The sequence below is a fragment of the Sinocyclocheilus rhinocerous genome, unplaced genomic scaffold (assembly GCF_001515625.1).
Source record: "Sinocyclocheilus rhinocerous isolate Xijiao unplaced genomic scaffold, SAMN03320098_v1.1 scaffold1085, whole genome shotgun sequence".
NCBI lineage: Eukaryota > Metazoa > Chordata > Actinopteri > Cypriniformes > Cyprinidae > Sinocyclocheilus > Sinocyclocheilus rhinocerous.
Genome location: NW_015659401.1, coordinates 1255436 through 1271494, shown reverse-complemented (window position 1 = coordinate 1271494; position 16059 = coordinate 1255436). Strand labels below are relative to the sequence as shown.

General features: G+C 39.1%; 1 protein-coding gene across 1 annotated transcript in view; it reads left to right on the top strand.

Moving 5' to 3' along the window:
* Window positions 1–16059, top strand: part of LOC107723797 (transcription factor COE1-like) — a 45870-nt gene that overhangs the window by 12417 nt on the left and 17394 nt on the right. The window contains exons 3-4 of the mRNA XM_016532497.1: window positions 5141–5271; window positions 6988–7114. Of these exons, the coding sequence (XP_016387983.1) occupies window positions 5141–5271; window positions 6988–7114 (258 nt within the window). The remainder of the gene's footprint in view (window positions 1–5140; window positions 5272–6987; window positions 7115–16059) is intronic.

Sequence of the window (16059 nt, the reverse complement as noted above, 5' to 3'; positions counted from 1 at the left end):
CAGTATTCCTTAAAGGGATAGTTCACCCAAAAATGAAAATTCTGTCATTGTTCACTCATCATTATGCTATCTTTCTCTTTAGACTGTGAAACTGTTGGACTACTACTGTTCTTCTTCTTCTTCTTGGTGTTTGCATAGAAATGTGTCTTAGCAGTGTGTGGACATAACCCCCCAATGATAAAAATCCATTCACATTTGTTTTAATCCCCCCCAAAAAATAAACAGTCTCAATTATCAAGCCGTTTTTGATTTTCTGAGCAGTGTGATATCATACTGCTCAGGCCCCACCCACAATCGCTGACAGAGTGTCCGGTATTAGCATATTTCCACCATTTTCGAACAGCTGTAGCAAAATGTCTCATAAGAGATGCAGGTGTTTTGTGGCTGGATGTAAAAGTGAACATAAGGCCGGTTTCACATTGCATTCAGCATGCATGTTAAAAAATTTGTGCATTCACATCGGGAGCAGGAGCAGCACGTGAGTGTCAAGCAGTCATGCAAAATTTCAAGACTTTAAAACTTTCAAGTTTATAACTGACCAAGTTCTAAAAACAAATGTATAGTTGTCTTTGTAAAGAAATATGTAGCTTTGGAGCCGCTGCTGTGACGCTGTACAAACGCATCCAGTGTTTAATCACGCGAGTCTGCAGCTGCAGTGACGATGAAGTTACGCTGACATGAAGCTCAAGCCTGTGGTGTGAAACAGCCATAAGAGTCTTAATTTTCTCTCTCGACATCAGAGCCACTTAGGATGCCAGCCACCCCCAACACAGCCCCCAAAAAAAAAAAAAAAAAAAAAACGACGAGCTGGGGAAGTCCTCATGGCCGCAAAGTGGATTACTTCACTTCTGAAAATTACAACTTGGCTGGTACACATAATATATGTAATGTTTTGGTTGGTCTAAGGAGATTTGGTTTGTATATTTGGGGTTATTGAAATGCTTTAAAAATCATGTTCCTTAATCTAAAATATGTTATTCCCTACTTAATATGCTGTATACCTTCAGGAAAACATTCAACAACATAAGGGACACTGTAAATACAATATGAATCCTGTGAGACCAAGGTCTTCCACAGATGCATCACTATACAGTGCTGCAAGTTTTGAATATTATTACTTAGCATTAACATGGATATAAAAAGTCTTAAACTCACCCAAAAGTGATTACACACTTATGAAACAGACTTTCTGTTGTTGCCGAATAATATAAATATATCCATTTTATGAGTTTATGAGTAAAAAAAACGCAGAGTGGAAACTAAGGAAAAATTCTATGTCTGACTTTAATAAGGCAGCCTTTTTTCCTTGATTTAAGTTGTATTAAATTAATCATAAGTGACAGTAAATACATTGATAATGTTACAAAAAAAGAAAAAAATATTTCATTTCCACAAAAATATTAATCAGCAATATTTTCAACATTGATAATAATAAAAATATATATATATATTTCTTGAGCTTGCTAATGAGCATATTAGAATGATTTCTGAAAGATCATGTGACTGGAGTAATGGCTGCTGAAAATTCCTTTTTTTTTTTACTATATTTTGAATCAAATAAATGCACCTTTGGTAAGGATAAGAGATACTTTCAAAAACATTTTTAAAATCTCATCGGCCCCAAATCTTGGAATGGTAATGTAGCTAGCTTCTTCTTCTTCTTCTTCTTTTTTAGTAGCTTGTAGTGTTGCTAACTGCTTTTTCAAAAAGGTAGCATAATTGTACTTTAAATTATATTTAAAATTTCTGATTACCTTCCCCAACACCGTTCCCTGGACTATTTTTCCCCTTCTGGTGAAAAGAAGTCTCCCCAAGTCTCAGTCTCCCCTGCTATTATCTATGCTAGCTGTTCCCAGGGCATCGCCGGTGGCTGACACACACCAGTTTGAGCTGTGCGAGTGAGGCCTACAGCCTCGTCTCATCTCAGTTCAGGTTCTATCAGCAGCACCGAGCACTTCCTACACACAGGCTGTCTGCCTCCACCACACATCTGCCTCAGTTAGTTGCACCATCATACGAGCGTTGAGTGTAGACCCCCACCTTCGCCCAGGGGTCCTGCCTTCAGTCAGAACCGTGTGTAACGCTTGTTAAAGGATGTGAGTTCAGTCCCCCTACCAGAGTCACAGAAGACAACAGAGCCGCCCGTGACAGACTCTCCCATTCCCTGCCTCCGACAGCTGCCTCAGAGGACTCTTACTTTTCTCTCTATCTCTCTCTCTCTCTCTCTCTCATGTCTTTTCCTTCTATTTAAATCCAGCAGCAAATTGGAACAACAGTAATTAGTCGGTTAAAGTGCCTTCAGTGAGACACCAAGCTTTAGAATCCGGTGCCAAAGTTCAACACGCTGAAATGAAATTTAAACTCATTAAGGTGTTGAATTTTTATGGCTGGCTGCTGTTTTCTCAGAGTGTCCCAGGGCGCCTGGCCTTTTGATCGACTGCTGTAAGGACTCCGGATTTCTCTGTGCCTGGCGAACTCCGGCGCTCATGACATTTGCACAAGTGTCATAAAACAAGCGCTCGCACCTGGCCCCCTCCCTCCTCGCGCACACATGGGGTCAGTGTAATATTTAATAAAGGTGTGTGTATAATCAAGCGGAATTAGCATTCGTGTTCTCCTTCCACCCCCAGAGGGGAAGGAAGGAGGGGTTGGAGGGAGGAGTGCTGCTATAGTACACTCATCACTGACTGATCTTTTCCAGTCTGACCCTCAGATTTCATTAATTATGTCCATGACTAAAACAAAGGCGGAGGGGAATTATGCCTTTCATAAGCAGAGCACCAGGGGAGCTTTCACTCTGTGTCTTTTGTTTGGTCAACCGAGTCTGAGCGTCTGTGGACCAGAATGCATAAGTTGTGTGAGCCGCACGGTTCTGCTTAGAGTGAGGAGTCGGGTTTTGTGTTGATAAAAATTTACATAACATGTCAAAAAGATGCAAAGAGATAAAAAAAATATTGAATTTGTGTAATATTATTGTAGAAACAATATCAAAATGACAAAACATTAAACAAATAACTGACAGATGATCGAAATTCATCATACTAATGCATCACCCCTACAATATAGAAACTGCTGATAACTGATAAATTGATATTAAAATATAATACTGTTTTGACAAAATAATTTACAAATTATTTGAATTTATTTATTGCAACTTTATATTGTATATTATTTTGAGACATGCTAAAGATTATATTTAACAATTTAATTATATTGTAATATAATTTATTTAACTTTAGTTTAATTAAAATAATAAAAAGTTATTAAAGTTATTATTACTAAGTGGGATAGCAAAGCAATCAAAATGTGTAAATTGGGAAAAATGAGCAGCGGTCCTGGAGAGCCGCAGCCCTGCAGAGTTTTGCTTCAACCCTAATCAAACACACCTGAACAAGCTAATCAAGGCCTGAAGGGTTACTAGGAAGCTTCAGGCAGGTGAGTTTTTATTAGGGTTGGAGCTGAACTCTGCAGGACTGCGGCTCTCCAGGACCAGAGTTTGCCACCCCTGGTATAGAGAGAAGCGAGTAAAGAGAGACTTCACAGTTGAACTGTAACAGTGCAGGTTTAAACTATGAAGTGGATTTGGAGTGGGGTTTCTCTCACCAGTGAGAGGGGTATAAGAGTCAAGCTGGAGCAGAGTCATTATAAAACACTGAGTGGGGGGGAGAAATTGCTGTCACTCCATTCCACTCTCTGATTTCGAGTCGTATTCCTCCATGTGGCGATGGGAACAATGTAAAGTTCCCAACACAGCTAGAAATGATCATGGTGAGGTTGCAGGTGATTTCCGGGCAACCACAGCAGTGAATCATGCTACTATACAGGGTAGATTGAGATAAATGATCAGTGAGCAGGCGTCATCTTTCATGCTCGTGCCGCTGTCAGGAAGCATATGGGGACGGTGCAGAGGAATGGCCACAGTCTAATCATATGTGACGACTCTAATGAGTCAGTCACTTGTCATTAAGCTGTGCCTAAACCTTTCTAATAGAGTGTGGCTCATAAATCTATTTGCCGTAATCAGGAAGAAATCAGTTGCACAGGTTTAGATTTATTTCCTAAGTATTTAGTATGAAATTATGTCACAGGTAATGCACACGAGTGATGATTTGCTGGCTGCTTCCAGATGTTTATTCTGATGCTTCTTGACATTATTTATGTATAAACTCTTTACAGGTGCCTTGATGTGTACAGGCTAGTGTTGGGGGTAACGCATTACAAGTAACGCGAGTTACGCAATCAGATTACTTTTTTTCAAGTAACTAGTAAAGTAATGCATTACTTTTTAAATTTACAAGAAAATATCTGAGTTACTTTTTCAAATAAGTAACGCCAGTTACTTTTTTTCCCATTTATTGATTAACAGCTCTTCTGTCCCCATGTTGAGAGAAATCGGGAGTAAGATGTCACTGTAGTTCTAGAATAAATGTGAACATGCATTCATTAATGAGATTAATGCATTAATCTCACTCGAAAAAAAAAACTGATTCAGTATTCTTCAAAATGAATAAAAACAGCGAAATGTAACTCAGAATGTGATGCAAACCTGCAATAATTAAATGTTAAATAACACAAATATCCTTTATGTATTTAATCCCATTTTATTAACCAATGTCTTTGCTGCTGACCTTCAATGATCCAATTCAACCATACTAATAAGCAAAAAATTACTGTAGATAAACATTTGTGCTTCTTTTTTTATTGCTGAAGTGTGTTGAACTTTCTTCTTTTGTGTTCTATTGTACAGACGTGAATTTACTTTCTCTTCAGCCTGAGACTTATTCATTTAGCTTTTGGTGTGAAAGGGCTTTTACGTTTACCAAAAAATAGAACTTTTTTATATTAAAAACAAACAAGCAAGCCCTGCCGAGATTGAAAAGTAACGCAAAAGTAACGTAACGCATTACTTTCCATAAAAAGTAACTAAGTAATGTAATTAGTTACTTTTTTAGGGAGTAACGCAATATTGTAATGCATTACTTTTAAAAGTAACTTTCCCCAACACTGGTACAGGCAAATACATAAAGTCATAATTAATGTATATTGCGTATGCCTTTTCAAGGTAAACTAGATGTTTGTTTATTGTATACAACGGCCAGTAGCTTACTCATTTTTTCCACTTCCTCTTTCTCTAAAACAGCTACCCCTTGCATTAAGGCCATCAGTCCCAGTGAAGGCTGGACGACAGGGGGTGCCACAGTCATCATCATTGGTGATAACTTCTTTGACGGCCTACAGGTCATTTTTGGCACCATGCTGGTCTGGAGTGAGGTCAGTTACCTTTCTATGCAAACTTCTGCAAAAAAAAAAAAAAGAAATCCATGCCATGCTCTAGCCAAAAAACAGAACTGGGAATCACAACTAGGGTTAAACTGAATTTGAATACAAAGAAAAGGGAATTAATGCACCTTTTTAACTACAATAGTTAAGCAACTTAATTAGCAAATATGCCTGAAATGGAAGATGCATTCAAAATCCACTTGGCTCACAAATCTGAGAAGACACGTGCCAGTTTGAATGGGCATAATGCTTCTGTTTTCATTTTTGGTCAGCCAGTCTGTCTGTTTTCCTGTCTGTCCATCTGTTTTGGTCTTTTACTCACTCAGTTTCTGCATTGCTCATGTTGGGAAGAGCTAGATGAAAGAGGTAATTCTATAAAAAGCCTCTCATTGACAATGCCATATTTATCTGAGAGGTGAGAAGAGCAGTGCCTGGCATATGAAAGCCCAGCTAAGTGAGCAATGAAAGGGACAGTTTAAAGCCATGTAAAGCAGCACCAGTGCTGCTGGCTTTGAATATGACAGAGCGTTTGCAGGTAAACTGATCACTCACAGCTGCTTTGTAGTTGCACAGATCTTCTTCAAAAGGGATTGAGCACAGTTTCACAAACACTGTAAGTAGTCAAATCATAATCTAATCAGTGAATAATACAATACTGTTTAATAGCTCAGCTAGCATGGTTGCAGGTAGACAGGGGTAACTTAAACACACGTTTTTAAACTTTGTGAACTAGTTCTACAGTACAAGAGTCAGATGCAAAAAAGGAGGACAGACTTTTGATTATGTAATGACTTGGACTGTTTGCACCTCCAACAAACAAAAGCTTTGCTCTAATTGACTGGCTAGATTTGTGCCACCATATGGATCTAACAGAAAAGGTAATCTCTGACTCCAGTACTGACCAGTGACTTCTCATAACTCTCCATGCAGCATGGCATTTGATATTTTTCTTATACTAAGATGAGGGGCAAAATGAAAGGAGGAAAAACTGAAACACTGAAGCTCCCAACATCTCAAAATATACCGGAAGCTATGTTCAGAATAAAATACTTTCTCAGAAAAAAGGTACAAAAGCTATCACTGGGGCGGTGCCCTTTCAAAAGGTACTAACAGTTTGTACACTTTACGTACTAATATGTATCATTTAGGTGTAAATAAGATTTTTTACCTTCTAGCTTTTGTACCTTATGGTGCAGCCCCAGTGACAGCTTTGTACCTTTTATGTTTACTTACTTAATATGTAATGTATACTGCACAGTATACACTGTATGCTACCTACTGTTCTTTAATAAAAAAAAAAACATGAAACATTTAGAGCAACAATCAAGTAGGCCTATATTGTTGTCACACGACTTAAATATGTTACATGTGTGGAGGTGACCAATTATAATATTTAAAAGAAAAATTAATTATAAATAATTGAATGAAAATACAGTATATTTTTATATATATTTAAAAAATAATTGAGTAAAAATATTTTATGTTTTGGAAGTAAATGACCAAATAATGAATCATGAAAGAGAACGGATGATCAGTTCAGGTTCCTTTGTATTACTGGAAATGAAAGGTTGAACACATTGCATTGTGTTTATTTTAATATTTTGTTGCCTTATTTCAACTTACGTAATCTACCTGTTTTATTTTGACAACAACAACAAAAAAAAGAGCCAAAAAATAAAAAAACACACTTTTCATTTTCCCTTTCAGCTCATTACCCCTCACGCCATTCGAGTGCAGACTCCTCCCAGACACATTCCCGGGGTTGTGGAAGTCACTCTGTCCTACAAGTCAAAGCAGTTCTGCAAAGGTACACCAGGCAGATTTATCTACACAGGTAAGAATAACATTAAGCACCTTTAGATGTACTCAGCCAGCTGCGTACAACCATCATGTCTTATTGCTTTTCAACTGTTCTTGATTTCACGTCAGTCTGCGTTGAGTAAGTCACCCAGTGTTTCCTTTAGCGAGAAACCTACGGCATAGAGGAATCCTACCTATTTCCTGAGCACACAGCTTAATATGAACGGCTGTGCCTCGAACTCCAGGAAGATCCTGTAGCCTGCACAGATAAGGGAAATGTAAGACTTATCTTATAGAGGAAAAAGAGGTCACCTGTGATATCTGCTGGCTTCAAAATGAGTTTACTGTACACTCTACATATTGGGAGTTCAACCAACGAGAAGTAATTAACTTCAGACTTCCAGAAGTAAGGGAACCGCATGATGGAAGTATACTGTATGATAGAATCTAATGGTAAAACAACGTGAAATCAGTGGAGGAAGATGTGAAGAGTTTGTTTGCTGATCTTGCAGCTTTTTTAGTTTAAATTTAGAGTTTGCAGTCAAAGTACAAGCACAGCTTTTCTGAAGAGCGTTAAAACGCTGAAGGGAGCAATGTTAAAGGCCTGTCTCATCAATAGGTTTAAACAGTGCACAGCTGTGGGTATTGTTGGCTCAGTAGGTGTCTATGTATATGCTTGTGCATTCGTGGGTGTGAATGAGTATGCTCATTGGGTTTATGGCGCTGGACTTGGCTTCTTTTCATGGCCTATTCAGCGAGCACATGGGCAGGAATGGAGGGAGGGATTTAGACGTTCGCACACAACCATACAAACACACGTACAGCCACACACCCTCAAAAACAGAGGGCAGATGGTCACCCCGTTTTATGGCTGCACTTCTAGATGTGCCCCTTTTGCAAAAGCTTCAAGCTTAATAACCATCAAGAATGCTTTTGATTAAATATGCCGTTTTTCATGCACACAGCACTCAAACTCAGTTTGAAACTCTATGCTGTTAATGACATGAGACCAAATGTAGGGCTCCACACACATTAAAATGGCCAGTGCGGATCTGATGCCCAGTCATAGGTTGGCCCCAACCGTGCAATTCTCCTCAGTTTGAAGCATTTTGGGCTGTCTCTCTTCCCCTTGTCTGCCTGTCCCAGCTACTGCAGTGGGACATCAGCCTGTGTGTGTCTTTCTCTCTTGGCTCCAGTTGGCACCTGTGCCTTGCCCAGTTGCCAGTGGGTACTAATCATAGAGTATTGGCAAAGCTATGTGGCAGCTGGCAGTGGAATTACACATGGGGCATCTGGCACCTCTAATCAACTTCTGTCAGGCAGAGGAGATGGAGACCTAATTAAATCAATGGTGCACTGATGCTGCCTCGCTCAAACACCACACAGCCATGCGGAAAGGCTGAGCCGTACCTGGAGAACATCCCTCACAGCCATGGTGGAGAGAAAAAACAATCCTTTCAGGGAAAAAAAAAACTCGTTTAATTTTGCTTTTTTTTTTTGCTTTGAATGCATGGTTCTCACAAGTATATATAGACTATGTGCATGATTTTAGAGTATTGTCTTTATGAGTAAATTATGACACTGATTATATTTGACACCGTTCCATCTGTAGTGATAGAGTTGTGTTTTGGCTTTGACTTCACTCTGATTATGAACCAAGCAGCCACCCAGTAAATTGATTCCTTAAAGGCCTCTCATTTCAGAAGTCTCGGATTCTCTAAGATTCTTGGCACACGCTTGTGTGAACTGTGCCTCTGGCTGGCCAACGGTTTGTATTTAAAGGGATAGTTCACCCAAAAATGAAAATTCTTTCATCATTTACTCACCATTATGTCATTCCATACACGTATGACTTTCTTTCTTCTATGGAAAACGGAAAGAGAAAATTTTAAGAAAAGTGATGGGTGTTGTTTTCCATGCAGCTACAATAAATGAGGACTAAGCTGAAAGAATAAAAAGCACTATAAAGTGTGTGTGTGAGTTTTTTGTTTCAAAGTCAGTATCGGAGAGCAATTAACTGAAAGTAACAGCATTTTTCAGTATCGTGTGGTCCAGTAGTTATCATTGCCCATCTCACCGGCACTTTTTTGCATTGTTGGAATGCTATAGTTAAGCTTCCATGAGGAAGACCCAGTCAAAGTGATCTCAACCACAGTTACTGGGCCTCTGCAATTAAACATCCAGAAGCTCTCTGCAATTATATTTATCATCAGAAACAATTAAACACTCACCGCCTGGGACATTACCCGTCCTGCATGGCACTCCGCAGATAAGAGGGATTAATCATTCCTCCCTACTTTCTCTCTCTCACCCTCCCTTTCAATTCATATGCAACAAATGCATTTCCATGTTTGGTTGTGTATTACTTCTCACCATATTGCCATGTTTGCATCATTCGTCAAAGGGGTTTTCCGTCTGTTTTTGAGGGAAAGAGGCAGAGTTATAATGCTATCTGCCAGTGAGCGTATGTGAAGCCCTGTGCGGCCGATAGATTGGAGGTGTTGATGAATCACTTGAAATGTTTAGCAGGCAATTCGTTGCTGCTCAGTATGCAGGCCAGTGGGCTGAACAGCACCCATCAGGCCCGATATTAAAAGACTCTGCTCGATCACATTAGAGGGAGCTGCCTATGCCTGCCCAATGATTAAGTCTATGGGAGGCATTTGTCACTATAGTTGAGGAAAAGTCAGACTTCACATCATACATGCATTCACCCTCTCTTTTAATGCAAATGCATGTATGTTGGGGTCCAAAAGTCTGAGACCACAAGGAAAAATCTTTCTATTTGTTACAAAATGATATCAGCTTAACAGTTTGCCTGTCCTTTTGCCTTAATGCACTTGAGCATTAAGGACTTTCACAAGTTTGTGTAAAACCTAATGATCATGTTATCCACAGCATAATTTCATGAATGATCCAAAAAGCAACTCGTGCTTCAACATAAACACAAATCTGATTAATGGCCTAGAAATATTTTTTAAATATTTCATATTTGTGATAAGTCTCCCAAGGATGCATCTATTTGATAAAAAAAAAAATACAGTTAAAACAGTAAATTGTGATTTATTATTAAAATATTTTGATATATTTTTAAAATTTTATTTATTTCTGTGATGGCAAAGCTGAATGTTGAGCAGGCTTCACTTATTCTAATTTGCTGATTTAGTGCTCATTTCTTATGTTAAAAGCTGTTGTGCTGCTTAATATTTTTGTGGAAACTGTATATATATTGAATGTTATTCTATTGAAAAAACACCCTTTGAATGTGAGTGTATATAATAATTTCTACATGGTCTCAGACTTCTGGACCCCACTGTAAATGTACATCCTTTATGCATTCATAGTCACCAACTTATTTTTTCCAAGCACTAGATTTGATGGAGGCTTTCTTCTTGAGTGGGCTGAGTGATCGTTCGATTTTGATAATGAGTCTCTTTAATTCTATTGACAAATGGGGTCACACTAGGTGATCAATGATAACCGCTCCAATTAAATTGCTAAACCTCTGCATGGTGGAGATTATAGCCATAAAGATATAGAGCAATTGGTTTGCTCAACAGCGGGGCGCCTTCAGTGGGCCATTTCACACAGATGTCTCTGTCTTTTAGGAGCTTCTGCTCACGATCAAGAAAAACAAGTCATCCATTTTACGGCCACAGGTTCCAAGATTTTTTCTCCCCCCTTGTCTTAAAGTGATGCCTTATTTAGCTTGTCGGATTTTCCAAATAAACGCAATCACTGGGTTTATGGAAAAATGGATAAAAATTAGATTGTAAGGTATTGATCCTGGCGTGGGGAGGGCTGAGGAAAAACAGGCCTCATCTATATAGGGAGAGAAATGAAGCAATAATTCAGGCAGGCATCGAACACCCTGCCACTGAGCCTATCGATTCCTATCCACAGCATATGAGATCACACCTGAATGAAAGAGAGCTCTGGGGAAAACAGAGAGAGAGAGAGAGAGAGAGTGGGAGAGAGAGTGTAAAACGGAGTCTGCCATTCCCTAACATATACAGAACATTACCACCCTGACATTAACAGCTCTGTACAAAGCCCACAAGTGCCTGTTAAAAGGTTCTGCTAAAGACCAATTACCCAGCATGCCTTTCTGCTCCATCAGTCAGGGATACTGTTCTAGCCCTGCAGGTCTATGTGTGGTCAGCTGATTCAATTCCTGGTCTCAAAAACAGGAAAGCCACAAATACCGTGTTCTCGCCAGTCTAAAAACTGCCACCCACATTCTGCCCTCGGGCTTCTATGCGAGATATTAAGTGTGGGATTTTTTGGTGGTGTAAGGTATTTTAAAACGTACTGTTTTGACTGGCTCCATCTGCTTTTGACAGCACTCAGTATTGTCTTTTAGTAGTGGCTCATTCCCCTTCTCTCCTCTCCTCTCCTCACCCCCGCGGGCCTGTAGTTATTATTGTGAAATATGAAGCGATCCGGCTGTGCCTTCATGAAATTTCAATGAGCATTGATCTGTGTGATTGCGAGGAATCCTTCAAGCAGTGGTTGTTGTTCATTTATTTATTTATTGCTGATATGTTTTACTCGTTTTGATCCCATTTTCTGGAGAAAAAGGAGAGCCGTTGATTGTTAATGTATTCCCTTTTTTTTGGAAAATCAGTTCTGTTCCTTGATAGTTTATTTGTTCACGAGGCAGAACGTTCAATTTGCGCCTCCAGGAGCTCCGTTTAGATCCGTAACGGCCCTATATTTGCCTATATCGATTATATTCATTAAACGTAACGAGATGGCATAGTATACGGCAGATATTCTGCTCTTTTCAATATTGATTTTGTAGATTTTGTTTCAGCTCATGACATCACATGTAACCTTTTCGTTCTCCTTCGCGTATGAAATTGGAGAGCTGCAATGAATCCGTGATGACATGAAACCGACTCTATATCATATATGTCGGGTGACTGGCCAGTGTTATTTCTGTCGTGAAACCGTTCAGTGAGCTCAGAAAGAAATGGAAACCACAGCTTGCGAGTTTCTGGAACTGTAAAAGTAAACAAGTGCATGGACAGTTGAAAGGTGTTTCTCTATAAATATACAGGTCTGCTCTGCATGGTTTGGTAAACAACGTTACACACCAATTAGGACATAGAGGCTCCGGAAATGAAAAAGCTCATGGGATTTTACTTCCCTGTTTGGTGTAAGTCTGTCTCTGAAAATACACTGTTTTGTTCGAACTTTCTGACAAAGTTCACTCCATGACCCAGCACAGGAGGTGTTTTTTCTTCTCTGTTTGGTCTCAAGGGTTTGGGGTTTGCTTTTGCTGTAACGTATATACTGTCACCAGTCAATGTCAATTTGATTTGTGACATATACCAGAATTGCATGCACTCATGTCCACGAAATGTTTGCAGCATTGTTTTCAGTGGGCGTTCGGTGGCTATATAAAATTAGTAGCACTATACTGCTAACTGTTCAGTACACAGTCTCTATCTCAGCAAGTGTGCATTATCGAGTCGGCTGGTGAGAGGATTGTACAGTATGTGAAAATCAATAGCAATGAAGGAGAGTAAACATGTGCAGATGTCTGTAAGTGTGGCGGAGTACAGTTTAGCCTGAGATCTGGCCCATCCATCTCTGTATCAGCACGTTAACTCAACACCCTCCTCAGAGATGCTTTGCATCACAGCCTGTGCCTCATTATGCTAGCACATGGGTCCTGTTGAAAGAGACATACTTTAAATGTTCCCTGTCTAGACCCTCACAAAAGTTCTGCTCCAGCAGCCACTTCATTATTCACTGCTAAATGAGTTTAGTGGTGATTTCCTCATTTCCTTGGTCTGTTTTTCAGAATTGCTCACGAATCATAAATGCTTATTATTATTTGAATTACAAAATGTTTTCATAGTCTCTCATTTACATACAATATCTTCATCTTCCACTGAAACAACTTTTCTGATGATGTAACTGTTTAGTCAGTGAAACATATTATCAACCAATTATCACTTTTAAAAATCCATTCAAATCCTGTTGGTTTACAATCAAGCTAATCATGCATTATTTCTGTCTGAATATTAATTAATTTATTATTATTATTATTATTATTATTATTATTTTAAGGATTTTACAGTCATTAAAAAGTTTGGGGTCAGTAAGATAGATTTTTTTTTTTTTAAGAAATTAATATTTGTATTTAGCAAGAATGCAATAAATTGATCAAAAGTAACAGTAAAGACTTTTATAATGTACTAATGTACTTTTATACTATACTTGTTTTCTTTATAAAAAAAAGATCCTCTAACACTAGCATTCTCTATTCTTTTCCTATTCTGTCTTCTTGTTTTCTTTTTATTTATTATAAAAAATGACCCTCTAACACTAGCACTCCCTATTCTTTTTCTATTGTATCTACTTGTTGTTGTTTTTTTATTTATAATTTTTAAAAAACCTTGCTACGTGTACTGTGTTAGGCAAACCGAAACTTGTCACAGCACTTACATATTATTGCCCTTTTGTTAGTTTTGATTGCTTCTATTGTCCTCAGTTGTAAGTCGCTTTGGATAAAAACATCTGCTAAATGACTAAATGTAAATGTAATAATGTTACAAAGTATTTCTATATATTAAAAAAGATTTAAAATTATTTGAAGTTTTAGTAATATTTCACGACATTACTGCATTTTTGAGAAAATTCTTTCCAAAACTTAAAAAATATATATATCTTACCAACCCCAGACCTTTGGATGGTATTGTACCTCTGTTATTATTTAATTTCACCTAGAAATACGTCATGTTACAGTAGTTAAATCTGTTGCGAATATTGAGTCATTTCGTCTTCAAGCCACAGAAGCTGGTGGCTGTCCCAGACCTTACAGTTACAGCTTTCTTTTTACATAGTTCATTCAACCCACATTCTCTTACTCTTCCATTCACTCTCTCCTCCTGCCTCCATGTCAGACCTGCTGTAATACTGCACAACACAATCTTTCATTCAGCCTCCATCTATTCCTTTGCCATTACGATATCCTGCAATCTGCTTCCCCCCAACCCCCATTCATGCTCTACTCAGGCCACCTCTGTGCTCTGCACCAGTCCACACTTCCATATCCCTGTCCCCAAACCACCAACAGACCTGATTACAGGAAGCCTATTTAGATATGATGTATTGTCAGCCGCGGGGCGGCTTTGAATCATTCTGTCACATTCGACTGTTTTTGTTGTTCTTTCCTTCGCCGATAGCTGCGGTCTGTTCTCCATCATGCTCCAGGATTGTTTTAACTTTTTTTTCTCATCTTGCTCTTTAAGTAAACAGCCAGTCAATCACAGTGCGGCGTGAGCGCCTGTGCATCCAGGCGGTCATAGCGGCTGAGAGAGTCAAGTCTAATGCCACCTCTCAATCAGAGAGTCGTTGAGCCCTGCTGTGTCTCCCCGCATGAAGTCTGCTGTTATTAGCCAATGTCAACAGTTTTTTAATGAAGTTACTGCTTATTGTAAAAGTAAACATGACATTTTACAGAGTTGGTTGGGATGCAGCCTGGCTTTTTACAAATAACTTCTTTCTTTACAATGCATGTTTCAGGCTTCATGTCAAAACCAGATACTGGACCAGCATTTGCTTGTTCTCATAAAGCTGTAGATCCCACCTGCCGTTAGATGTTGTATCGAGAGGCATTGATGTACAGTCAGAGCTGCCCCTGTTTCCCGGTGGAGGAGGGCCAGGCTGGGCACAGCTTGTGTTCTGGGCTCCAGGGGTCTGGTTCTGTCTGGACCCTTGGCCATCTGAATCCACTCCACTGCACTCAGAGGCTGGCCACAGTCTGTCCTCTCAGCTGTGGAGCTGATGGGAGCTGGGTGAACTCCCTCAGGAAACGTCCAGGCTGCGGCCTACAGGGCAAACAGAAGGGAGGCCGGAAGAGAGAGTGACACTTTTTTTTTAACCCCCGTCTTCAGCGGGACAATTAACTGAGGGCCAGAGGACTCCAGTCCTAAATTGCTGTGAATAACTGTTAGAGGGACTCTTGGGTATCTTATGTCACATACCCAAATCATTTTATTACAGTGTTTGAGTATTAAAGTCAGATCTTGGCCTCTTCATCGACTTCCTTCTAATGTGGAATACATTATATTCAATTTGTGCTTCTTTGTCTTTGCTCATTTTAAGTGCTGATAGTTGTTTAAAGGCGGGCGTACACGGTGCGATTTTTGCTGTCGTACGAGCTCGCAGGTGATTTTTTTATCTCAGGAGAAAATCACAGATGCTCGCATGGTCGCAGCTCGTACCGTGTGAGAAGAATTACGGGCCGATCCGAGACGTTACGAGCACCTCCCGTCCTCCCGATAATTTTCAAACATGTCAAAAAAAATCGGATGCTGTCGGTTTAAATTCGTGGCGTATGTGCGGTTGAACGAGACGATTTGGCGATCCATCTGAAGTTGACCAATCAGAAGATGACAAAAACCATATAGTCTATAATAATTTTAGTTTAATTATACAGTTCTATTTTTATTTGTTATTCCGAATGTGCCACGTAATGCTTATGTCAGAGGTTGTAAAATCGTAGTAAATTCGTGTCGTGTGTGACTGCCTCCGTACGATTTTCGGATAAACTTAATCGTGACATGTGCCAGAGCTCACGACGTTCCGACCTTCAGAATCGCACCGTGTACGCCCGCCTTAAGTGTGCTAAAGTTAAAGGGTAGACAACATGGATCACCATTTTGCTTATTTGAATCACGCAATTATCACCTAAGTGAGAAAAAATATGAGACATTTTGACATATTTGACACTTTTTTTGTATCATAGTCTCTAAATTATCCGATAAATGTTTAGCTGATTTAAAAAAAAAAAATAAATAAAATAAAATATATATATATATACACATGTATATGCATAATCCCCCCAAAGTGGCCAAGTGTAGGCCTTAAACAACAAGAAAAACTAAGCGCCCATATAGCAACAATAATTTAACTTTATATAACCTGTAAAAGTTGATGAAAGCATATAATGAGATGCACTTG